The sequence below is a fragment of the Peromyscus leucopus genome, chromosome 17, assembly GCF_004664715.2.
Source record: "Peromyscus leucopus breed LL Stock chromosome 17, UCI_PerLeu_2.1, whole genome shotgun sequence".
NCBI classification, from domain to species: domain Eukaryota; kingdom Metazoa; phylum Chordata; class Mammalia; order Rodentia; family Cricetidae; genus Peromyscus; species Peromyscus leucopus.
Window position 1 is genome coordinate 44,486,432 of NC_051077.1, and position 26,863 is coordinate 44,513,294.

Here is a 26,863-nt window from a genome sequence, read left to right on the forward strand (position 1 = left end):
TGATCCAGTCTTTAGTGTCTCCCTTTAACTAGGGACTGCAGGGCAGTTTGTCAAAACAGTTTCTATGAGCAGACACACTGACTCTTGAGGCTGGCTGGTATGCTGAGCTCCGAGCTCTGCCTTCCCTTGTTTAGAGCTCTTCCGCGCACGCACATAATTTGGAAGAGGGCTGGAAGCAGATTCAATTGCAGTTTGCATCTGCATTCTTTTGTTCTACGAAACAGCTTATTCCACTAGCAATCTCAAACATGCCAGGAAAACGCACTGAAATTAATAGCAGGGACCAGTTCTGGCAGGTACTCAGGAGCACCGACCATTCTACCCCGTAATAAGTCCCTACCTTCCTAGAGGAAAAGCAGAATAGAGAACCCATCCAGAAGATTCTGGATTTTGTTGATTCTCTAGCATTCGTTTTCAAGTAGTCAGAAAACTGACAGTTGAAATTTGTTGATAGTCAAGGAAATATACAAAAACAAGAAAAAAAGGGGCAAGTTCTATTTCTTCTTTCCCTTCCAAACACACCAAATAGAAACATAAGCATTAGGATGTAACTTTTATGCTTGTGTGTGTGTGTACGAGTTCACATGTGTGTGCGGGTGCATGCACATGTGTGCATGTGGAGGCCAGAGGCCATTCGACATTAGATATCTTCCCCAATCACTCGCTACCTTATTTTTTGAGATGGGGTCTCCCACTGAGTCTGGAGCTCACTGATTGGGCTAGTGTGGTTAGACAGCGAGCCCTGAAGATCTGCCTCTGTCTGCTCTGCCAGTGCTGGGTGGCATCACCCAGCTGTATCCATGGGTGCCATCGCTGCACGCCCTTCTAATAATGGTTTTCCTTCTGTTTTTCAGGATGGTAGTCACATGGTCATGAATGACAAAGTTAGAACCTCAAGAAGATACATCAATATACACACTTTCCAGTGGCAGCCAAGAGGCGGCTGTGCTTGTCTATAAGCCTAGTATCTGGACAAACTGTCTCATTTTGATTTTGATGGTGCACACATATCTTTAGAGAGAGACTGGTCTTTGAATAGGAAAAGTCTCATAAAAAACCCTCAAGTCTTCACGTTTTGTTAAAATATCATCTTCTCCCATGCAGTACTAGTCGGGCTGACTCTGATTAGCTCAGAGGTGAAGAGAGATGGGGTACATTCATCATGCATGACCATACACTGAAATATCTTCTAACAACATTTTTAGAGTAATGAAATATGGAATGAGATAAATGGACTAGAAATTTAGTATGGCTTTCTTCATTAATTATATAATAAACTTGTTAATTTTAGTCCCCCTCTTTTAAATAGATGACTTATATACTTCTGTGGACTTATGGAAATCACCTTGAAAACACATACAAAATCACCTCTTGTTCATCTTGTTCTTGTGTGTTCCCGATTCCCAGCATGGTGCTGTAGGATACTCCATGAGAAGGAATCTACAGGTTTGAGTGGGGAGGGTGACGTCTGGCAACTAGTTATTACATTCTGAGAAGGCAACTGCTTTTCTGACCCTAAATCCATGAGCAATATAAGAAAAATCATTTGATACAAACAAATCCCAAATCTGTACATAGGCACTGTTGGTGGGGAAGTGTGCTGATAACTGAAATTCTGGACCAAGATGTCCATTGATGTTTTACATGCATTATTTTTAAATAGTTTGGGTTTGTCTAGTATATATGTACACGCCACCACTTGGTCTGTACCATGTTCCCTTCTTTATTTTCTTGCACTTAACTCTATTGAATGATACAGTTTACTCTTTTACACGCTTATTTCCTATCTCCAAACTTTGTCTTCTCCCCCCCCCCCCCCCCCCCCGCCCGCACTGGATAGAATTTGTGGAAGGAATGCATATATGTGCCAGGATCATTCTTACAGGGATTCTTGATGCTTGCAAAACAAATTTTCTACCAGAGAGAGAGAGAGAGAGAGAGAGGGAGGGAGGGAGGGAGGGAGAAAAGATACAGAAAACAGTTTCACAGCTTCACCTCTTAATTAGTCAGTTCCTCTGCCTAATCAAAGACCTGAATCTAAGCACAAACAGAGCCCACCCCTCCATCTGTTTTCACCTGAGGGTTGGCAGCCATGATTGTATAGTTCCCATCGTCGTCGAGGGTAGAGGCCGTGGTGTGGAGGGAGCAGGTCCCATCAAGGTCTCTCTGAATGGTGTAGTGATCGCTCTTTGGGGAAATCTGCTTGCCGTCTTTAAACCAATAGATCTGCGGAAGCAAACAAGGATAAGACTATGCACGTCCTCTGACCGTCCAGATGGGCAGCGGTGCCTGGTCTGTGGAGGGCACTGTTAAAACGCTAACGCTCCACAGCCACCAGTCCAGAGTTCATGAGCTTTCACTAGTGTGGTCCGTCATCTCTGCACATCCTCCCATCATGATCTCGACGTTCCTCGCCTGCAGTATCTCTCCTCTCTCTCATCAATTGGATTCCCATGGGACTGGACTAGGCCCTCTGGACACAGAAGACGGTTGTTTGGCTCGAACTGTTTGGGGGGCACCCAGGCAGGGGGATCGGGATCTGTCCCTGGTCTATGGGCAGGCTTCTGGAACCCGGTGCCTGTGGTGTGACGCCTTGCACAGCCTTGGTGCAGTGGGAAGGGGCTTGGACCTGCCTAGGCTCAGTGTTCTGGGCTCTGCTGACTCCCCATGGGAGACCTCGATTTGGGGGATGTGGGTGGGTGGCTTGGGAAAGAGGGCTGGGGGAGAGGAAGAGTGAGGAGGGGGGGTCTGTGGATAGCATGAGGAGTGAGTAGAAAATTTCTTAATAAAGAAAAATAAAATAAAATAAAAAAATAAATAAAATGCTAAAGCAAGCACCTCACAAGAGACTGGATTTTAAGCAATAAAAGAAGGTAATAGCAAATCCAATTTCATTTTTGTTTTTAAAAGTTGTGTGTGCATGTGCGTGTGTGCATGTATGTGTGCATGTGTGTATATATGCACGAATGTGTGCACTTGTAGAGACCACAAATGGCATCAGGTCTCTTGGAGTCGGGCTGTGAGCCACCTGCTGTGGGTTCTGGGAACCAAACCCAGTCCTTTAGAAGATCAGTAAGTGCTCCTGACTGCTGAGCCATCTCTCCAGCTTGCTGTACCCCTACTTATGTTTAATAAATACATGCATGAAAATATATCTTTTTGCTCCTTAAAACTGTCATTTACATTCATATTATTTATGTGAAGTAATATGTGTATGTTTACCTATATACAGCCTGGGGCAGTGATTAGCTCCATGAAGTGGCATTATATGTATTTTTATTTTCTTTCAAAATGTATTAGCAATTGAAATGTATTACTCGTAAGGTAATGGTGAAAAGCTTGCTTTATAGGACAAAAAAGACTCCAAACTGTTTCTGCTGACTTGTGTGGGGGAAAAAAAAGAAGAGTGTACCAGGAAAGGAGGCAGGCAGCGCACACAGGTCGATGATGCTGGGCGCCCACTGGGTCAAGATGCATATGACTCATGCTTATCAACTCCCCCCCCCCATTATTTTTAAAAAGAACACAGTATAATTGAAAGGCCCAATGTTTTGTTTTGTTTTGTTTTGTTTTGTTTTTTTTGGTTTTTCGAGACAGGGTTTCTCTGTGTAGCTTTGCGCCTTTCTGGGATCACTTGGTAGCCAGCTGCCTCGAATCACAGAGATCGCTGCTCTGCTCCGAGTGCTGGGATTAAAGGTGTGCGCCACCACCGCCCGGCGGCCCAATGTTTTTTAAATATGTAAGTTGGACTGATTGAAAACTATATGTTAAAAATAATTAGGTAAAAATAAATCTTGATCAAATAAATTTTTTTTGTCTAAAGTTCCAATTTTTACAGCGTAATGGGATGGTTGTAATATGAAAGCAAAAAGACATCTAACTAGGAGACAGTACCAGCTTGGGGTGGGGGCGGGGTGAAGAGCCTCAGGGGGCAGCTCTGGGGGTGGTGAACAAGAGCAAATATGATGATATATGTAGGAGGAGGCCATGATGGCACCCATTGCTGAGTGTGCTCACCTAAATTTTAATGAAACTGTCCATCTTTAAGTTAGGGAGACTGGACATATTCAGTCCTCAATAGACACACCCATCCTCACACCCCTCCTCCAATAGCTTTTCTAACTCCCCTTTCCTCCTTTGAAACAAGGTCTCACTATGTAACCCTGGCTGTCCTGGAACTCTGGCTGGCCTCGAACTCATAGAGATCCTCCTGCCTCTGCTTCCCCAGGGCTGGGATTAAGGGTATGAGTCACTGTGCCTGGATTTCTGTAACGCCCATGTTTTTTTTTTTTTTAAGTTGGCTCCAAGTTATAAAAATTATATTATACAGTGATCACTAGAATTAAATTAACTGTCAGCTCTAAAATTAAATTATGTAAGGCACCATCCCTCCTAATCATGCATTTTTAGTGATCTGATTATTTCTGATGAAGTCAAGGTGCCACTTAGAGGGGTCCTTCCACGTGCACTGCTTACGTGTTTTGTTACGGCAATGCTTAAGAAGTGACATCTTCCGCTTACCTTTGGCGTCGGGTTCCCAGCCACTCGACACGTGAACGTCACAGGCATCCCCTCAAAGATCTTGTAATGTTTCAGCTTCATCTCGAAGAAGGGCGCGGCTGCGCTTTCTGCAGGCACATCCGGATACTGCGCCTCGTCCCCCGACTCATCCACAGGAGACCGCTCCAGCCTGTACTCGATCTCACTTATCAGCCGCTGCTCACAGCTGGAGACTTTGTACTCCTAGGCCAGACACAGAAGGTCCAAGTCAGCATCTCCCAAGACAGTAGCTCCCTCGCTAACAAAACACGGGGAGGTAGGGTATTTTTACAGTGAACCGTGGTCTGGGCTTAATTCAGTGTCATAAGAAAACATCTGGAATTGGGTTTGTGTGATACTTAAAATCATCCTTCAAGTCTGATTCCCAAAATAAAACACAACCCATAAATACACAAGCAAACACCCACGACCTTTCTTGGGAAGGGGTGTAGAGGAGCAGTTAAAAATAGGAAGGAAGGCTATCCATCCTAAATGCCTAAGAAGGAAACATCCTGGTCTCTTCTTCTATTAGGTAAAAACCGATGTGGGCTGCACTCTCCCCGAGAAGGCCACCACCAGTGCATGGGGCAAGCAGCCCCAAGAGGGTGCAGAATTTTGTCAAGTAAAGGGGACAGCACCACGTTTTTCTGTTTTTACTTCCCTGTGAGCACACAGCCCGTGTATTACATTGGGGCTCCCGCCTAAATCTGCAACTCTTAGGAGCCCAGCTCTTAAACAAAAGCAAGATGCATAGTACAGCCGCAACTTCGGCTGAGAACAAAAGCAGAGCCAGGATTGTGTGACCGTGTTCAGGGTGGCGCCTGTAGTGTCCTGCCTGCAAATTACCTTGGACACGGGGCAGCCCACCATCGCATGCATGCTCCCTAGGTGATATATAGGAGACCTTTTTGTTGCTTTTTTTTTTTTTTTTTTTTTTTTTTTGAGACAGGCTCTTGCCATGTAGCCTAGGCTAGCCTCAAGCTCGGCCATCTGCTGCTTCAGCTTTCTGAATGCTGGGATTGCAGGCGTGCACTGCCACACTTGCTTAAGAGACTATTTTAATTACATTTTTTTTCTTTAAAAAGTTACTCAGCCTTCTGAAAATCGTTTATTGGTTTGAGGAAAGGAATACAGCAATATGAATAAAGTTATGAAAGCCACACACTGCAAGCTGCTTTATTTTAATTAATTACTATCAAATGTATCATCCCCCCCCTTCCAAAAGGGTGCCTAAGGAATGAAAATTTCTTCATGCCTCAAAGTTTAGTATATTTACTCATGCTAGAAATTAAAATCAAGTTTGTAGATAAACGATAAGAAAATGCACATGGCAGCAAATAGGTTCATTTGAGACAACATGAACAATTGATCCCGGCCACAGTATTTATAATTACCACATGCCAGTGGAGACAGACACACAGATACGAAAGGAAGCACAGAAGGTAGGTACAGTGGGAGACTGGACAGAGAAGGAGGGAGGAGCTTAACCTTTTGACCATCCAGAGGACTCCCTACAGAAGCCCGTGGAGCTCCAACGTCCTGTAATGGCAGAAAACAAGAAGTGAAGACAGACAGGCAGATGAAGCGAGAATTTCTAGTTTCCTGTGAATGAACGTTTGTGGTGGCAATACCGAGCTTGATGCTTCCAGGGGAAAACCTGGTCTCCAGGACGGGGAGGAGAGCTCACTTGATCCTTTAGACTTGCTTTAAAGCTTTGTGGGGACTCGTTTGTTTGTTTTTCATTTGAGACTACATCCAAAACCTCTAATTGGGATAAACAGAATTATAAAGCAGATTGCACCAGATCCACAAAGATGACTTCTTTTTTTTGTAGTAGCAGGGCATGAGATAGCCTCCTAGATCTCTGTCGGTTAGTGTTTTATGAAAGAGGGCAGAGGTGCTGTATTCTGAGCATAGGGCAGTCTAATTTTGACTAACATTAAGAACATCATGGTGACATTTAATTAGCTTACTTCAAAGAACGTGAGTGAAAAGTGTTTTTCCATACAAAGCCGTTTTGCATTGTTAAAGCATAGGACAGTTTGAAAACCATGAAGATCCTGGGAAGGAAAGCGCGGGGACCAATACCAGGCATGCACCAGTTCTTAGAGATGCTCTAGTAATCGCTCTGCAGAGTCAGGCATCTATCTGCCCAGTGAGGACCACCAGGGAGGCTGATGGGACAGCAACCCCGCTTTTCTGTGTGTGACTTGCCTGCCACTCGCCCCACAACTGATCTCAAGAACAGAGTCCATAAGGAGTGTGGGGAGAGTGAGCAGGATGGCGATTATTTCTCCGGAAGTTCCGGGCAAAGTTCCGGTACCTGATTGGCTGCTGTTTCTTCGGGCTCCTGGATGCTGAAGACATTGGCGCTGTCTGCACCGAGCAGGCGGCGAGCCATCCTTTCCTCATATGTCAGCCTCTGCGCAAAAAAAAAGTCACAGAAATACAAAATTAGGGGGAAAAAATCACAACTATACATTGCTAACGGAAAAAGGATAAGAACGTAAGTCCTGACTTTTTTTTTTTCTATAACTAATCTCTCCTCAGCTTCATAGCTCGATCCCAAAGAGTCTGTTTCTTGTCCTGGCTTCGTTCAGGAATGAGTGGCCTTCGCTGGCCTTTCTCTCCTGCTTCTGCCTCACGTCGCCTAATTCAATGCTGGGAGATGAGATAATTAATCCCGGCAGCTAACCACCTGATATCACACCGATCCAAGTGAACGATAAGCAGCCAGGCTGAGCTCACATAGGACAGTTGTGTCGTCCTTGTCCTTAGTGAAAACCCAGAGGAAAAAGGGGGGCTTTTAAAACAGCAGAGGAGATGTTCCTCTCAAAGACTTCCCCAGGTGTCAGAACATCCACGTCGGTTCCAGCCAGTGACAGAAAGATCGCTGCTCGAAAGGGCAGCACGTGGAGCACGGAGAAGAAAAGCGGGTGTTGCTGGCAGAGCCAATCCTCCCGGTCAGTCCCCACCACATGTGACACCCAGAATACGCTCGGTCTACAGGGGGACAGGGGAGCCTGAGGTCAGCTCCACCTCTAAGGACACTGCTGCGCAGTGTAAGCAGCTTGAAACAAAGACAATCCACAAAAACCGACAACACTTGGCTGAAGTAAGGACAAGCCAGCAGCCAGCATCCACCATGCGTGACTTCTCAGTCGTACACTGTTTGCCCTCTGGGAGGAAGGCCATCCTGCTGCGGCTCCCGCAAGCTGTCGTCTGCAGGGCCGTTCCTATGTGCGACAGGCTAGCAGTTTTGTGGTTCTTCTCCTTGCCTGTTGTTTCTATACGCCTTAGAATTATGGATCTGCGAGAGCTCACAAATCCCCTTAGGGGCATTTTCAAACAAGGGATCAATTAGAAATAAGGAAAAATTTGTAGGGTAGGATCTAAAAAAATAAAAAAAAAGACAGAGTCCAAGCATGATTTTAGATGAACCTTCAAATTTCTGAATGTCAACACAAACACTATTCAACAGTCTCTAATCAGAAAAATATGTTGGATGAATTTACTGTTTCCAGTAATTGCTGGTTCTGGTCCCAGCTGAAACTGGAAAAGTGAAACAGATCCAGTGCCAAATAGCCCTAAGGTTGAAATTCTTTTCATTTGCTGAAGAAACAGCAGGGACTCGGAGAGGGTGTCTGAAAGTCGCAGCGAGTGATTGGGTCCAGTGAGTATGCAAAGTTATTCTATCAATTCTGTTAACAAGCGGGAGTTCAATTTTCAGATGGAGGTTTAGATTCCTCGTGTTCTGGTGGAGAAGGTCATCAGTGGGAGGCCTGTTCCTCATAGGCAGAAATAGTGACTGGTACCTACTCCCTCACTGAGATGTCCCTGCTACCTTTCAGCCAATTCCACTCCACAGCTTGGTTTCTATGTCACGGTGCTGCGTGGAAATACAAACCCTTGTCCACAGAAGCCAGAATAAGTAACAGAATATTATGGAATGCTATGAACAACTTATTTGAGAATCTCCTTTTTGAAAACAGGAACTTGGCTTTTCTTGTCCTAAACTATCACCTCTGGGATGGATGAAACTAACTGTGAATGCTTACTAATTACTAAACAGATAAATATAAATAATGAATACATACAAGTTATAGAATATATACAAGCCAAATTAGAAGTATACATACCAATGTATAAGTTGTAGCTTATAGAAGTTTTATTTTTATCCAAGAGAACCCCCATCCCCAAGGAATATTTAAATTAAAAAAAAAATAGTGTGTGCTGGGGGAGTTGGAACAATGCCCTCACCTGGCTAGAAAAATGTCCCATAAGCATCTGTTTTAATCTTCCAAAGGCTTTTGCTGACAGAGCCAGGGAACACTTCCAGAGTGTGTGCAATCACTTGTCAGGGGAAATACTTCCCTCTCATGCAGAGCCTCAGAACCCCGTGAAATAAGCATCACAAAGCTCGATAGAAGCTTAATCTTAGATTAAGAGCCCTTCATCATTAACATCAGCATCTATAATACTTCTCTGTTCTCCAACTTGCCAATTAAACAGGCTCATCTACATTTTTATCAATGCTTCAAGGTTAAAAATCCCAGAAAACTAAAGCGTGTTCTGTTCTGAAAAGGCATCCGAGAGGGTTTTACACAGAGGCCTCTTCAGCTGAAGAGCCAACCTTATTTTTTCTGGTATTTCATGATAAATACAAAAAAGGTCCCTCTCCTGTGTTCAGGCTGCTTGATTTGCTGGCTTTCCCAGCCCTTTAAAAATTTTGAGAAGATAAGAAAAGAGTAAGCAAACAAACAAACCCAGCTACGGAATATTCAAGTAGGGAGCGAATCGTCTATTTCTCATCAGATTGATGGATACGGTCACTAACCCGTAGCCTTAAAGCACGAGTAGTTTTTGCTGTCAGGTTGGTAGTATTGCTTTAAAACTCGGATCACGACTGTGGGACAGGCATTACTGTGAAGTGATGGAGCAGTGTCTACTCAGGCAGGGAGGATAGGATTCCACCTTGGCCACGGTTCCACTAGCACAGGTTATTCTGGGGTTGGGGGGGGGCACCCTTCATTCCAGTTCACAGCTTCTGGGTACCCGCTGACCCAGATCACCTTCCTATTTCCTCCCGAGGAATCTCTGTGGATGTGGACACTTTATGGTGGCATCATTAATCATCTGTTGTGGTTTCCACCCTGGTTACTGTCCTTTCTGCTTCCTTTCCTCTCCTACTCACTAGGAGGAATGCTGAGACTCAGGGGTAATGAAACCGTCTGGTGGGCAAGTCTTATGAACTTGAGCCTTAGTGAACCAGGAGAAGAGATCTGGGGAGTGGGGAGCTAGGATTCGGAGTCTAAATGCCTCTTCCATCAGTACCGGCTGGCCATTGTTGAGAAGGTCCTCCTTGAAGCGAAGTTTCCGTTCCAGGTCTTGAATGACAGCATCCTTGGTGCCTTGGATCTCCTCATCAGACGCTATTCTAGCAGTTCTGCTGGCCTTCTTTGGAAATCCCCTGCGCAACAAAAGCATAAGGCGGCACAGTCAACAGGAGTCCAAGTCAAACATTGGAGTTCAACAAAGAGAGCACAATGTAGCAAATGCCACTCAGGGCTTATCTCTTTAAAGCATCTGCAGCCACTCCTAAGGAGAGAACCATGAAAGATGCTTTCAGGAGTCCAGGAAGCACCAACTGGAACCAGTTCTTGGAGAAGGTTCAGATACCCAAGGGCCAGCATCTTCGGTGGCTAGGTAAATGCCACAGACAGGGAATGCCTGCGTTTTCATCCCAGGGAGGAGCAATGTGAAGTGGAAAAGTGATGTGGCTTGCTATCAGGTTTAAACTGACTCAACCTTGCCCTTGTCAAGTTTCTTAAAGTTGCTTATTAAGCACATATAAAATATATAAAAATGAATAAAATGTGAATATCAAGAGAATTTAAAAGGGGCAAATTTCTCTCATGATTTAAAAAAAAATTTCTGGCCCTTCATAATTCACTGTACTCAATGGCAGGACTTGCCTCATTGTAAGCCATACATCATTTATCAGAAATACTTGGGGCCAAGATCTGGGCCCCAAGTATTGGTAGAGCTCAATTGGTAGAGTGCTTGCCTAGCATGCACAAGAACCTGCTTTCTAAGACTCAGCAGAGAGAGTAAATTGAGTGTGTAATGCCTATCAATCCAGCACTCAGGAGGTGGAGGTAAGAGAGGCAGGAGTTCAAAGTCATCCTCAGCTACATAGCAAGTTCAAAGCCAGCCCGGACTACACAATACTCTGTCTTAAAAAAGTGAAAATCCTTCACGTGTCTTATATATTTTATACATAGAACACAAGGGTATTCTATGCAGAATTCTTAGTGTGCCTGTATTTTGAGTGTGACCTATCACAGGTTTCTACTTACAATATCAATGCTCAAAACAGTGTGCATTTGGGAGGGTTTCAGAAACTGGATTTTCACATTACGGATGTCCAACCGGAATTACATTTGCTATGTTCCCTCCCATATCCACGTATCCTATTTGACTAATGTAAACCTGAGCTATAAGATCTTTGGTGTGGTTTGACACCAGCGGGCTCTGGCAGGTCGGCCTGTCTTACCATGGATGGTAAGCCATAAATCTGCACTACAATACATCACATCATACGGAACACGGCAGGATCTGGCTTTCCCAGGGCTGCAGCAATTCCTGCACTGTGCACCAGGGGGCACCAATGCTGCATGCTGGGTAGGTGTGGACGCCTGCTTTCTATTTTTCTGTCTCTGCCCTCATCAACTCAGTGGGTGGAAATCAATGAGAGACTGAGCGGGCGCTGTAAAGGGAAAATGGATGACCCATCACTACCCTATTCAACATAGTTGAATTTGAGGGTTAAAGGAAAATAAAGCAAGCCATAGAAAGATGCATAGAGTCCTTCCACTTATAAAGAGGCAAGAGCTGATGTCTGGTGCTGGGGGCAGGGGCTCCCTGAGTGTATGGACCAGTGCTTAGAGAGATCTCCTACCCCGGTGCAGGGGCTGGTTCTAAGCCGATTTAAGTTTTCTTTTCCCCATTCTTCTAAGTATTAGTTAATTTAGTAAAGGTAGGGGGCATGCCATGGCCACGGAGAGGTGAGTAATGGGTGGGATGAGAAGGTCCTGTGCTGCCATCTCTAAAAGGAGGCACAAAGGGAGACATGGCCCTCTTCTTTCCCTGGTAGAAATAGAATGTTCCATCTTAGACTTGTTTTTGTAAGCCAGCAAACCCTGTGTACTTCATCTTCTTATAACTGAGTCTTTTGATACTTGCAGAGGAAAATACCCTAGCTAATAAAACCCGCATCTCCAGGTCCATCTAGTTCAGTCAAAATTACCCCAGCATGCTGGCGTTAAACATTAAAGAAACAAATAAAAACCGTGACATCTTTTACTTTTGTTCTATTCACTGAGAGGTGATCTTGAGATTTAGGGAGACCGGAAGGAGCAGAAACATAGGCAGCGGCGAACTTGCTTAAGGCACCAATAGAGTCCTATGAATTATGATTTAGAATTCAGTTTTTAGTACCATGCAGTCATTTAACAAAAATGCTCATAGTTTTCTGGGTCTCCTAGACAGGCTTGCTTCCAGCTACATCATCAGCTTTCACCTTAATGTCTCCTTGGAAAAAAATGTGCCTACGTCTATCCCACTGGTAACGTCCCATGCTTAAGCTCTTCATGCATCTCTGATACTGACTATTTGTATTCTTGAATGGTCTCTTTACCACCGTGGCTGTTTCCCTTCAGCACAGAACACATGCAGATGTTTCTGTAATGAGTGAACATACGTATTATCTATCTTCACTTCTACAGTTCTCTCCTTGCCCTCCTCAGTCAAGATACTTGCTCCATACCATCTGAAATCAGAGGACACGCAAAATGCCAACCTCAGGCCAAGCCAATTTTACACAATTTTTGAAGAAAGCTTTGTGCTGCTTTTGCCACAGTCCGAGGAACAGAACAGTCGGCTCCTGAAGTCACCCCAGAGACAAACTGAGGGCAGCTAAGCTCTTGTGCGTGAATTGCGTGCGAGTGCGATTTCCCACTGTTACGCAGCCTGAGCAGTATAACCAAGTTGCACACGCATGGAGGAGCAGCCTCTGACTACCGAAGGCGCTGCTGTGTTGCGGGCAGACTACACCGAGGGCTGTGTCCTCAGCACAAATAAGAACCACAGGGAAGCTGGCCGTGGTGGTGCACGCCTGTGATCCCAGCACTTGGGAGGCAGAGGCAGGCGGATCTCTTCGAGTTCGAGGCCAGCCTGGTCTATAGAGTGAGTTCCGAGGACAGCCAGGGCTACGCAGAGAAATTAGAGGCATAAGAAGGTGAGTGTCGCTGGGCGGTGGTGGCGCACGCCTTTAATCCCAGCAGAGGCAGGCAGATCTCTGTGAGTTCGAGGCCAGCCTGGTCTCCAAAGCAAGTTCCAGGAAAGGCGCAAAGCTACACAGAGAAACCCTGTCTCGAAAAACCAAAAAAAAAAAAAAAAAAAAAAGAAGGTGAGTGTCAAGACCAGAACAGATGATCTAATTGAGAGAAACAGAGAAACAGAGAGCTGGCGTTTATAGACTGTTCCAACTGTCTGGGACATATAACGCCTTCTTTACTAGAGTGGGTCCTGCTGGTTGGAAAGCATTTTCCAGTGTCCTTGACTCTTTTCGGGGGAACTTAGAATAGCTGCTCTGGAACATTTCACAGAGGAGCCCTTTATCTTGGTGTGGTCTCTGCCACTCAAGTATTTATCATTTCAGTACAGGAAAGAAAAAGAATGAAGGGAAGGACATTCCACGGGGTAGTAAGAGCCACAGACTGTCAGGGGTGTAGGCAGAGGGCTTCTGTTAGTGCACTCCAGTGCCACAGCCGAGGGTGTAAAGGACGAAACATTACTAAGTGTGTGAAGACCTACCGAGATCTGGGTGCCTGGACCCTCCGGTCAGAACGAGCCCTCAGGGTCAACAGACAGTCACTGTGAACCACGAGGGAAGAGACAGGGAAGACATCATTTCCCATCCGTAGTTTAATTTGGAACATTTAAAAAACACTGGTGCTGGGAGGGAGCTCATTGGAATAATTCAGAAAATATTTTAGGAAAGCAAGTTAGGTAAGGCTGGAATAACACATAAAACTGGCGTTAGACGTCAAAATGGAGCGCTGGGGAAGGGGAGACACGGGGAAGGAAGAGTGGTCCTGTCTGCAGGGCAACGCTTTGGGATACCCTGCTGGGGGTGAAGGTGACAGGGCTGTGGGACTGCTTCCTGGGGCGGCCTGGCCTTTGACAACCGAGGAAGAGCCAGCTCGTTAGGAAGGAAAAAGGCGGCGGCTGACAGAGGGGCGCTCTCTCCTCAGGTGATTTGTACAAGTAGGAAAAAAAAACCAACAACAATGCTTATGCAAAGTCAGCTGTACTCAAACTAGATCTCCTCACAGAATCCCACACTCGGAGGCAAACCTGAGCCAGTAAACAAATTGTATAGGCCAGGCCCAGCTGCAAAGGACACCACAGAGCTGTTTCCTCTCACTTTGACAGGAAGTCACCTGCCGTTTTAAGTAGTACTCATGACATCGGGGCGAAAGCATTTAGAGCATGTAAAGACCACCTGGAACGTAAGCTCTTGCAGGTCAGATGACCATCGCACATCCTCCTCCCCTTGATACACGCCTTCAGGTCAGTCTGGCAGATGGAAGAAACAGCTGTGCAGAGCCCAACAGCTGGAGGTCTGGCCTGTCTTTCCAACCACTCTGCCGAAGTTGAGTGGCCTGAGGGAAACTCAGTCCCACAGCTATTTCAGGGCTTGAAAGCGCAGGCATTCTGCGGTCCTTTCTATATTCAAGGGTGCCATACATTCAAGAATATGTAAAAGATAGGTGTTTTTTGTTGTTGTTGTTTTGTTTTTTAGTTTTTTTTTTGAGACAGGTTTGTTTTTTGTTTTTTTGTGTTTTTTTTTTTTTTTTTTTTTTTTTTTTTTTTTTTTTTTTTTTTTTTTCTGTGACACAGTCCTGGCTCTCCTGGAACTCACTCTGTAGACCAGGCTGGCCTCGAACTCACAGAGATTCCCCTTGCCTCTGCCTCCTGAGTGCTGGGATTAAAGGCGTGAGCCACCACATATTTTTTTTTTATAAGTACTATTTTTAAACTGAATTTTACTTCTATACTAAAATGGCTAGAGCACAAAAAACTGAGTACCATAAGCTCTTACTTAAAGGACTATAGTTAGCTTCCCACTATTTTCTGTGAGGAACGAGCTGAGAAAGGAGCACACACAGCACTCTGGATGACCTGGTGTTGTGTCGTCCCTGACTGAGTCTGACTGAGCTACCCCTGGTCAGAGACCTTTTCACAGACCCATCGCCTGCCTGCACAGAGGTACCGGGGGCCTTGTCTGTGAAGCTGCTGGGGAACACAGGCCCGGGATGCCTAATGACAGGACCCCAGGGGATGCTTCCATTTCCTTCGGTGGGGAATGGCGCCACAACTACCTTTCTGTCTCAGGAAGACCTGAAAAACAAGATGACTGCCAGGTCTGATGTCCCTTTCGTCTGCTGGTTCTCTTTTTTACTGGTTACTATTTAACCAATGGCTTGACTTGAAAACTGAGTTAAAATGCTCATCGGTCTAAAATGTAACTGTAAACCAAGCCTGTCACAATCAAACGTCTCCTTAAGACCCAGAGGGCTGTTGCTTCTGTAGCTGTTTTCGTCAGTCTGGAACTCTGAGGCTCACACTTGACACCAGAGGCAATGTACTCCAGGGTAGGTCACTGCAAGCCCTCTCTGCTCAGGCATATTCCAGATACGGGGAATTCCCCTCACTTACTGCACGCAGCACTATGAGGGTGTCCCCCGGGCTATTTCCTATAAGCCAGGGGAACTAGAGGGCACTGGAAGATTCGGATAGAGCTGGGTGAAATGCTCTCAGTACATCCCCATGGAAGATATGTAGGCACATGCTCTCATGTCTCACAAACGTGGGGGTAATATTGCAAGCCAAAGCTACTCATAAAAAAAAGAGGAAATTAAGAGAATCGTATCCTGAGCATGGTGGCACATGCCTTTAATCTCAGCACTTGGAAGATGGAGGCATGGAGATCAGGGGCTGAAGGGGAGTCTCAGTTACTTATGAGTTTGAGGCCAGGGAAGGCTACATGAAACCTTGCCTTAAAAAAGCCAGAGACAGGTGGGGAGTGGGGTTGGGGGAGAGAGACAGAGATGGGAGCAATCCCAGTACTTAAGAGGAGGATGCTAAAAAGACAGCAGATGCTGTCTCGAAAAACCAAAAGAAGAGGCTGGAGCACTGTGACCATGCCACACCCCTTATGAGAACAGAGTCCAATACTGAGGATGAGCAAAGGCCACTGTGTCTATCGGATCCTACGGAATGGAGTTGATCTGATCGAACCCCCAGATCTGGCAAAGACATGCAGAGATTCCCCTGGAGACTGAAATGTCCATAGCACGTCAGAAGAAAACACGTTACCAAGGACTTGTCCACCAAACCCAAAGAATGGCTTCTTCAAGTGAGGGCAAGTTCGTTTAGGACAAGAGGACAGCCACATAGTCATATGGCTTACTGGGCAGGCATAGAGCTGAGGGCCTGTGGCCTAAGCTGGCCCTACTATTGGGTGTCACAGAGCTTAGCAATTCTTTGGTACAGTTTCCACAGGCACAAATTAGTGTGGCTGCTCCATTCATTTTTAAAGAAATGTTAGGAATGTCTGGACTCTTTTGTGGTGATAATTATACTCTGGCTCCCAAAAGCTGCTGGTGATAATGAACAAGAGATCCTGTTCCAGGATGCAAGCCCTCAGAATCGCATCGCCATCCTTAGAAGAAGGTCAAAGCCAAGGCTCAGAATGGACCACTGTCTTCGCTTAAGATGATTAAGATCGTGACCACACAATGCTTTTGAAAGATGAATCTGATCAACTTCTAGATGAGCAGTATTAGGGCAGATTATTTATATGATATTTGATTGGCTTCCTGGAAGCAAGATTTGGTAGCATTTATTGATGGAACTGTCCGCACTCTCCCACTTAATGAATCGATAGTTGGCCCTCTTTGCAGTAGATAATGCTTCCTTTTCTACCAGCGAAATAAAGGCTCAAACCAAAACACTGGGGAGAAAGTTTTCCTCGGGTCAGCTCTCTGACTCAACTTTGAACAGAAACCCATTATGGTATCATTATTGTAGGAATCTGTTCTTTGACTTCCATTCTTATTTTGACGATACTATTTCCAGTTAGGATTTGAGAAGAAGCCAGATTTCAGACATGGGATTCATGTAATCAGAATCCAGAAAGTGCCCAACAAAGCAAGTCACTGCGGCTCTCCAGGTTTGGGCTAGCTACAGCAGTGGCTGTGTGTTGTGATGTAACTGCATCCCAAGCGGGAGAAGCTTTAGCTGAGAGTACACATAAATTCTATGCTTTATTCCTCTTGTGTCTCTGAGAATGTGGTCAACTCTGCGGTACGATTTCAGCAGGAAGAGTAGAGATACGGAGCTCTAGCTTGCTCTTTACTAACGTTTACTCTCTTAACCTTCTACTTTATGTTTTTGCCTGTTTATTGATGTGTGTGCCTGCCCATAAGATGCACACGCGGAGGTCAGAGGACAACCTGCGGGAGTCGGTTATCTCCTTTGCCATGTGGATGCGGGGGCCGAAGTCAGGCCTTCACGTTCGGGGAGAAGTCCCTTTCTTAGCTGAGCATCTGTCTCAGCAGTTCCCTTCTGAGCCCTGCTTTCTTTGACAGAGAGGGTCTCATGGATCCCAGACTGGCTTCAAACTTGATGTTTAATGGAGGATATGACCTTAAACGTGTGATTTTTTTTTTTTTTTTTTTTTTTTTTGCCTCTACTGGAATGGTGGGATCACAGGAGTGTTGGGGACTGGACCCGGGCTTCCTGAACAACAGAGCTACATCCCCAGCCCCACACTTCCTCGTTTTTTTTTTTTTTTGAAATCTGCTATGAAAGAAATGCTGACTTAGCTTTTACTCACTTTATGCTCCAACAGGTCTTGTTGATACCTGCGTGGTATCTAGTTAGAAGGTTTTACTGCACTTTTATAAATAACTCATCTTTAACAATTTTCAAGAATTTTAAGGCTGTCAGTATGAGGTTTGGAGCAACAGATTTTAAATAATCTGCAATAAAAAAAGCTGAGAGAAGAGTCAAATGGTCTGTTGCCTGGGGGCTGAATCACTATATAATTTCCTACTTGAGTTCATGCCACTTTACTTAGACTTGTTAATGTACAAGGGCACTGTGGTGGTTTGAATGAAAATGGCCTTTGTAGGCTCATACATTTGAATGCTTGGTTTCCCAGTTGGTGGAACTGTTTGGGAAGGATTAGGAGGTGTGGCCTTGTTGGAGGAGGTGTGTTACAGGGTTTCAAATCCCACACCAGATCCGGTCTCTGCCTCCAAGCCTCCTGCTTACGGATCAGATGTGAGCTCTCAGCTACTGCTCCAGCACCATGCCTGCCTGGCCTGATCCATGCTCTGGACACCACGACGGTCATAGACTCTAACACTCTCGAAACGTGTGGCCCAGATTACATTCTTTCTTTTTGTATGTCGCCTTGATCATGGCGTTTTCTTAAGGCAATAGAAAATTAACTAAGGCAGGGTTTCCCCTTCTCACTCGATGTATTTAAAGGATTGTTTCTTAATTGTGTTTAGTCTTTCCGCCAAAGCCCATCTAGTGTATGCAACGCTGAGCTGAGCTGAAATAAGGCTTAATTTGGTGGTGAGGGTATGGACTTCGGAGTCAGACAGGCAGGGCTTCTAGCTCGGTTTAGTGACTGTGTAGAATCATGCTATGTTAGTGGGACAGGGATATCTCTTAGTAAGGTGCCCAGTGAAGTAATGTGAGCTGTACGCAGCATGAATGGCAGCGAAGGCCACCTTCTTCATTATGGAAAGCACTATGGAGGTTTTGCTGATGAGAAATTTAAGCAGCTGCATTCGGAAGAGACAGTGTCTGGGTAATGGGAACTGATTGCCACTTGGCCGCTGGATGGTAAGGGAAGGGTAGGTGGTAAGAGTCAGGTGTTACTGGAAACTCCTGGGTATGCAGGCTTGGGGGGGGGGCGCTCACTATCATGGGGAGTCTGTGCAAGTACAGTCCCGGGGTGCAGGAGACGGGCAGGTGTCACTCACGCGGGGGTGACGCCCTTGGGCAGCCCCAGGGCGTTGACAGCGACGGGCGGCGGCTGCGAGGGCAGCAGGGCGCTGAGGAAGGCTGCGGGCGTCTGGCCGGGGCCGAAGCGGGCGGGCGAGGCGCAGTGCGAGCCGGAGCTGGGCAGCGGTGGCGGCGGCGGCGGCGGCAGCGGGAACACGTCGGGCACCGGGAAGGCCGCGGAGGGACTGAAGACGGGCGGCGGTGGCGGTGGCGGCGAGGGCGAGGACGGGCCCCACATGGCCTCGGGTTCCCCGAAGGGTGGCCCGGGCGCGCGGCCGAACGGCCTGGGCGTCGGGGACAGAGGCGACGGCAGGCTGGACGAGCTGGGGCTGGAGGCGGGCGTGGCCAGCCCCGACGCCGGGCCCAGGTTCTGCGCCGCGATGAACTGCTTGGGGCGAGCGTAGTTGAAGGAGCCGGAGGACTGCATGGTGGCGGCGCGGGAGGCCAGCGCGCTCATGGGCTCCGCGGGCACCGGCGACGCGCAGGCCGCGAGCTCGGGGAAGGCGGGCGGCGGCGGCGGGAAGGGCGGCGACGGGGGCGCGCTGCTGCTGCTGCCGCCGCTGCTGTTGCTGCTGTTGCAAGGGAGACCCGGGGGCGCCGGGGGCCAGGCGCCCGCCTCCTGCTCCAAGCGCACTTGGTTCTGCAGCTGCTGAAGCTTCAGAGGATCCCTGGGGACACACAGAGAGAAAAGCGACAGCTTCAGAGAGGGGGCGCATCCCGGGTGGAGAGGACACACACACACACACATGCACAAGCACACACCCGGTTTCTCACGGGTGCCTGATTGGAGGTGGACCCTGGATATGGCACAAGTCATCAGAGTGAAAGGGGTTGGCGGATGCACTCTGGACAAAGCTGGGGATGGCCATGACAATGGCTCATTTCACCCCAGTGGAATGGGCTGCGGGGTTCTGATCAGAGAGCAAGTACCTCTGGATGAGGTTAGGGTCCCTGACCGATGCCTCCCAGTGGCCTGTAGCCAGGTCCAGGGGAATCAGCCGCCCTCTTCAGGCCTCCGAGGGCACTGCACTCATCTGCACAAACCCACACACACATTTAAAAGACCACTTTGCCAACTATGATGAAGCTGTTGTCTGATTTTCAACAGCTGTGTTGTAACAGAACCTCTCTTGGCATTAAGAAAAAAAAAATGGAGATGAGTTCCCAGCCTTCGGTAGACAAATTTTTGGGGAAAAGAACAAGCAAGCTACAATTAAAAACAAAAACCGCTTTATTGTTCTTATAGATTCCAGTTAGTCTGCTTTGCCTCCTTCACTGCCATCAACTCAACACTCATATGACAAGCTGAGCTTTTCACTCCAAATTGGATGCGAAGGAATGGTGTCTTATGATGGGGGATTGAAGACTGAGGGCATCCTGGGCTACACAGCAAGAACCTGTCTCAAAAAACAAAACAAGGCTGGCCATGCTGGCTCATACCTGTAATCCCAGAAGTTGGAAAGATCAAGGGTTCAAAGTTCTCCTTAGCTAGAGTGATGTATTTTCATGGGTGTGTAGATATTTTCGCTTGCACATATACCTGTGTACCTTCCATGTGCTTAGCCATCTCTCCAGCCGAATTTATATTTTTTTTTAAAAAAAAATAGAGGGTGTCGATCAGCTAGAACCCCACTCCTTTACTCAGAGGTTTTCCTGCTTGAATTAACTGTACACCTGCTTTATTTTGTTCAGTCAGGTAAGCATGGCTGCCGATGGCTGGCCACTGGAACTTTGGAAGAAGCAGGAGCTGAATAAGCAGGCCAAACAGGTACAGCTCCACGAGAAGGCAAAGTTGTGCGCTCAGTTTTTAAACTTTGAAAAAAGTGGGGCGAAGGGGGAGTAGGTAGCTCGTGGACAAACACTTTGCAGCACCAAACATGAACATTAGCATTCAGAACCTCAGAACCCACATCAAAATTGGGTGTGGAATACTCCATTACACCGTGTGAATCTATGTCACCTTGATTGGTTGAATAAAGAAGCTGACTGGCCAATGGCTGGGCAGGATGAAGTTAAGCAGAAAAGCCCAACTGAGAATGATGGGAAGAAGAATGGCGGAGTCAGGGGAGTCGCGAGCAGAGGCAGAGAGAAGCAAGATGGTCATGCCGTACTGAGAGAAGGTACTGAGCCACGTGGCAAAGCGTAGATAAAGAAATACAGGTTCATTTAAATATAAGAGCTAGCTAGTAACAAGCCTGAGCTATTGGCAGAAGATTATAATTAATATTAAGACTCTGTGTCGGTTATTTGGGAGCAGCTTGAGGGACAGAAACTTCTGCTTACAGTTGGGCATACCTGTAATCACAGCACCTAGAAGGCAGGGACAGGGAGTCCCCAAGGCAAGATAGCAAAGTAGCCAGGAGAAAACAGTGAGCTCTGGGCTCAGCGAAAGACCTTGCCTCAACATTTAAAGTGGAGAGCAGTAGAGGAAGACACCAGACATCAATGTCTAGCCTATACATACACACATCTTGCACCCGTACACACATTTGATCATGCATACATGCCACACACATTAAAGAAAATGCCAAAGGGTTTTTGTTTGCTTATTTTTATACCCACGCATTTAATCTTCAAAAAAAAAAAAAAAAAAAAGAAGGTTCCAGAAACTCAAAACAATAAAAAGAATGAAAGGCGCAGGCGAAAAAGCTGGAGGTTTATTATCAGGTGTCATTAGATGGGGGACCATCACAAGTTCTAATCTCCTTCCCATGTCTTGGATAATTATCCAGGGGAAGGATTATGCTTACATCCACGGAAAGGCAAATAAATACTTTCTGGGGAGCTGAGAGCAGCAAAGAGGGCGTGGCTCTCCGTTCCTAATCTGTGCAAGGCATCAAAGATTTTTAATAACAAAGGACTTCGTGGGCTCCCACTGAACTTAATTTGAGGGTTTTAAAAGCAGCTCCACCACTGCTGAGACTCGCCACTCCCGTGAGATTCCAGATGTCTGTGTGGTTTGGGAGACTGTCCGGCACATGTGCTCCCACTTCATATGTTTAGGACCAGACTAGGAAAAGAACTTGTAAAAAAACCACCCACCAGCTTCAGAAACAATCGCCCAGTACCCTTGCTCCGATTTCCTCCCAGCCCTTCCCACACCTCCAGCCTCCTTCCCTGGCTCCTCGCTGGCTGTGGAATATGCTCCCACACTCTGGCGGATGCTGCACCTGGTGGCTTTCAAAGGTCCCGCTCCCAACGCTGCCAGCCTCTCTATGCTAGCCCGAGACACACAGATGGGTCTGAAGACAATTTAAGTATGGCCTGCATCAGCAAATAGCTGGGTGGTGCTCGGGCCGCTCCAGAGACCACAGGCCTTCTACCAGGGAGGAGGAAATGGCTCCCTAGAACCATCTACATTGGTTTTGACTCTTTCCATAAAAATCAGTCTTGCTCCGGGGAAAACCAGATAGTCCCTGCTTCCTGACTGTGAACACAGAGTGGCCAGCTGCCTCAAGCTTTGCTGCCATTAATTTTCTGTTACAATAGTCTATTTGGGGAAAAAATAATAGGAAGAACCACAAAATGTGTTAACCCCAAACAGCCTTAGAGCTGCTGAGACACCACTCAGAATAATACAGTGGTTTGGCTCCTGTTGTATATTAGAATAGATATGAAGAACTTTACCAGGATTGTTATTCTCCTGATTTTCAGTACTTCAGCCTGGGGTTAAGAGCATAATGTTCAGAAGAGGCAGAAACAGGAAACCCAACCACTGACTATGAATCTTCAAGTGTCTGATTCCCACTTGGACGGCAGTTTTATTTAAGTGCTTGAATGGATCTGACGGCAGATTTCGGAGATAATGAAATGTGCAGTTTTAGACCACTGGCTCCATTTTCATCTGGATACTTCTCTGGAAGTTGATTTTCACAGAGATAAGAGGGCAAAGAGTCAAAGAGACCAGAAAGCTGAATCTACCCAGGCTCTTTGGAAATTACTCACAGGTTGTTTGTTATTTAAAAAAAAAAAAAAAAAGGCTCTTCTGGTTTCTCCACTTCTTTATCCTGCTGGCTTTTCTTTGAAAACGAAGCTACAACAAACCTTTTGGAAGTCCTACTTGTGCAAGAAAACCCGGCTGTCACCTCCCGAAAAGCCTTTGTCACAACCACGCTTCCGATGTCAGAGTGCTCAAGTCTTTGGTTATACACAACTGATCCATCAAATTCTCCTCACTTCTTTTTCCCTCCTCCCCTCACCACACCCCTAATTCAAAAAGTCTAAGAATTTCCCCACTTATAACACACCCTACAGTTCTCAGAGTTTCAATCCTCCAGGAAACCAAACCGCCCTTGAGTTTCTGTGAAGCGCCTGTCACGATCCATTTACAAAGAGAAGAGGTGGGGAAATGCGCTCCAGGTTAGAGTCAGTTCAGAATCCGGGTCTCGCCCTTTGGTTCACTCCCTACACCGGACACGCCAGCATAAAAGAACCTTGACCTTCGATGGAATTAAAAAAAAAAAAAACAAAACAAAAAAACTGGGGTCCCATTTCCCTCCCAATGCCTTTCTTCACTTGTATGGCTTCTTGTGGTGACAGCCTCTGGGACCATTAGATTTTGACAGTGGACAGGAGAGGTCGTCTTGGTGTGAGGAGAGCCTGACTGGCTCACAAGCTTCTGCGCTGGGTCTTCCTTTCCAAGTACTCAGTAACAGAGATTTGCCAAAAGATGTGCCACTGTGGCTACCTATCCTTCTGTTCTCTGGAGAACGGATGCCCAAGCTCAAGACAGAGGATAAGAGAAGAAATCTCTGGAAAACAACTTTTACGTAAGTTGGAAATTCCCAGGATGTCTCCTGGGAGCAGTGTCTGGGTGGGGAGAGTTACTCTGTCGCCTGTTCACACTGAGAGAGATGGAGTATTGATAACCACCAAGAGACCCGTCAGACAACAAGGCTGGAGAATAAATGTGTTTCTTACGCATGTCCTCTCATTTTTGACTGCGTAGCCCAGAAACCATTGCAAGATGAAGGGCTGCTGAGCATCTCCCTGGGAACCATAAGCGTCTCTGGTCCCGCTCTTTTATAGCACTTTGAATGCGATGAGTGAGTGCAGCTTACAACCTCTCGTGGCACCCAGCCAAGGGCTGCAGAGGACAGAACCATCGCTGTGGAGGATGACAGTGAACATTCCAACTACAGCCCTTTGCCCTTTTGAGTTCATGCGGCACAAGGAAGAGACACCCCCCCACACACACTAGAGTGGAGACTTTTTGAGAATTTCACAGTGAAGACAGAGTTTTTGAATCAGAGACCTGGGCATTCCCAAGATCTATTTTTTTTTCCCTCAACTGAAATTAGCTAAGTATCCAGAGATGAGAAGGTGAATGTAGAGATTCTTAGAACTTATGAATAGAAGCAATATAAAACCACGGAGGCCTTGGTTCAGGGGTTTTGGTTAAATTTCTCCTGAAACTTCGCCATGCTAGTGTTTCGCCAATTTTATTTTTATTCAATTACTTATGCCTCAATCTATGGTTTCATATCATTCAAACCATACAGCAGCTTGGTTTGCTCAGCACCACCTCGTTATGGCTGATTGTAAAATAACTAACTAACCAAATAAATAAATATCACAATCCTGAGAAAGATCATTTCCACAATTAATATATAAATCACAGAACACAACCACCTATGTATATGAAAATTCTGTAATGAAGTCCATCAGTTTGTATGCTAACTTAGAAATTAATTTTAAAAAAGAGCAAAAAAAAAAAAAAAGCCAAATGAGATTGTATTACTTGGCCTTAAGGGGGTTATGAGTTCAAAAATAATTACAAATTCAAATACATTTCCCTAAGAATGGGAGAGAGAACAGATTGGGATAAAGATTGGGGGGTATTTGTACAAAATACCACATAAGAGAATGGTAAAGTCAAGTTAAAAGTGACCCCTTCTTAGGAATGAGTATGTATGTATGTATTTAAAATGTATTGCCAAATAGTGGAGCCTCTCTACAAAGTCCCATTCTTTGATCCTTAGTTCATTCTGAGACTTTTATACATTTTGTTGACTCTAGACAGAGCCAGAACCAAATACAATTAATTCACACAGGATGGTTCAAGAGAGAAGTGGCCTGGCCAAACTCAGCACGCGGCTGAAGTTGCTTTTAGAGAGATCGGTCCTTCGCGCTTAGAATAAGAATACTGTTTGGCTCTCCAACAGAAAGACAGTAGCCTTGTGTCTCAGTTCATAAAGCTGATCTCTGTTTGAAGTCATTACCCCCCCCCAACAGAGAGAGAGAGAGAGAGAGAGAGAGAGAGAGAGAGAGAGAGAGAGAGAGAGAGCAATTGCAGTCCAGTCCTTAATCTTCCTGGGAGTTTCTGGGAAAATCAAAGGGCGATTTAATTTCCTCTGTGACACAAGGAATAAGGACCAAGAGGCTGGGGAGCTGTGGCCTGTCAAATGTGGATGAGATTGTTCATCGGAGCTGAATCCTGCACCTGGCCACAGAGAGGTGGAGAATTTTCATCTAGATCTGTGCAGATCCAACCCTCCACAGGAAGAAATGGCCTTTGGGGCTCAGTGAAGGTTGCAGAGTCTGCTCCAATATGTTTCCAACCTCACCAAGTGGTCAGGGTTTGTAGCCTGGCAGACTATACAAGATCCAGGATGGGCTTTGATGACGCCTGCCGTCACGGGGTGCCTGATGAATCAAATCACATGGAACACTGGTGTTCAGCCTCTTTGGAGGAGGAATGCAGGGTCAGGTTCTGGACGTTTAACTAGGCATCACAGTGAAATGCCTGACGTGATTTTCATTTCTCCTGCTTCAAAGGCCAGTGAAAACAGCAGGAAGATATTAGCCATTGATTCCTACAAAAACTATGCTAATTTGGTGGACATTAAAAGGAACGTGAACTGTTCCCAATTGAAAATGCATGCTATTAACTCATAGCATAGACAAAGTACACTTCTAAACAAGTCTGTGTGCTAACCTTTCTGGTCAATGCTTGGGGCAGAATCCGTGATCTCACATCTAATTGAAACACCAAAGAAAACTCCCTGTGAGACAGAAGTGGAGGAGCTTTCAGATCTTCAGCATGAAATTTCCAAGAGTTTTTGAAGATTTGGGGTGAGAGGGAGAGAATAACTCACTTGCCATCTTACAATGAAACAAAGAACTTGGCATGTTTTAAGCTTTGGGGATGGCTAATATTTCTCGAACTTTCCATCGTGGAGGCCTCTACCACGTCTTCTGTGGCTTCCATTTCAGCTACACTGAGCCAATCCAAAACAGTGGTGTGCAGTTAGTGTTTGTGAGAGCAGCTTACTGCTGAGGGTCAAGGGTCACAGCTCCGAAAACAAATCACCATCACTCGCTCACTCAAATGTCCGTACAAAACAGCAATTCTCCCACTTCCCTGGGCTCCCTTTTTAAACTTCTCAACACTACCTTCACTACTACTCACAGACAGACAAACTACTAAAGAAATATTTACCGAGTTTAACTACAGTCCCCAGATGTATATGTTCCTCCAAGCCAATGGCACTTAGCCACACACAGCTGCCTTTTTCTTTGCTTTTTCTTCTTTTTTCGAGACAGGGTTTCTCTGTGTAGCTTTGCACCTTTCCTGGAACTCACTCTGAAGACCAGGCTGGCCTCGAACTCACAGAGATCCGCCTGGCTCTGCCTCCTGAGTGCTGGGATTAAAGGCGTGCACCAAGCAATCTGAGAGGTGAAGCCACTGTCCCAGAAATGATTTACAAGTAAGAACACAGAGTCAGCAAAATAGAAGTATTCCAGTACTTTCTCTCTAGTGATGCCATGGGCATTTATGTTCTTGGAGGGCCTGCTTATCTTTGCTGGGGCCATTTAATTTTAAAGTGAAAATCCATAATGTCAGATAGGATCCTAAGAAACTTTGAGATCTTATAACCTGGCCTTGTGAGTCTTTTAAGATTTAATCACTGCACAGAAACTCATTTTAAGAGAACTACCAAACAAGGAAATCAGTCCAAACTTGGCATTTATTAGTGTGATAATTCAAGAAGTCCACAGAGTCTGCTTAAAGGGCAAAAGAATTTATTCGGGGAGAAAAGCTCACTGTACAGACAGAACTGTCGCAGGTTCTGGAATACTGGGGCACAGTCTCACAAGGTTCCCGCCGTCTCAGTCAGTCCCACATCCAAGCCCACCAGGGAGAGAAGAGAGCTGCATACGTGCATCTCAG

General features: G+C 46.0%; 1 protein-coding gene across 4 annotated transcripts in view; it reads right to left on the reverse strand.

Moving 5' to 3' along the window:
* Palld (palladin, cytoskeletal associated protein) overlaps positions 1–26,863 on the reverse strand; it is a 413,286-nt gene that overhangs the window by 20,552 nt on the left and 365,871 nt on the right. For 2 of the 4 annotated variants that reach the window (XM_028881037.2, XM_028881039.2), the window contains exons 11-16: positions 18,669–19,358; positions 9,874–10,009; positions 6,863–6,961; positions 6,028–6,078; positions 4,522–4,743; positions 2,077–2,226 (exon numbers count right to left, since the gene is read on the reverse strand). In XM_028881037.2, coding sequence (XP_028736870.1) covers positions 2,077–2,226; positions 4,522–4,743; positions 6,028–6,078; positions 6,863–6,961; positions 9,874–10,009; positions 18,669–19,358 — 1,348 coding nt within the window. The remainder of the gene's footprint in view (positions 1–2,076; positions 2,227–4,521; positions 4,744–6,027; positions 6,079–6,862; positions 6,962–9,873; positions 10,010–18,668; positions 19,359–26,863) is intronic. The other 2 variants (XM_028881038.2, XM_028881040.2) reach the window with 1 other exon arrangement.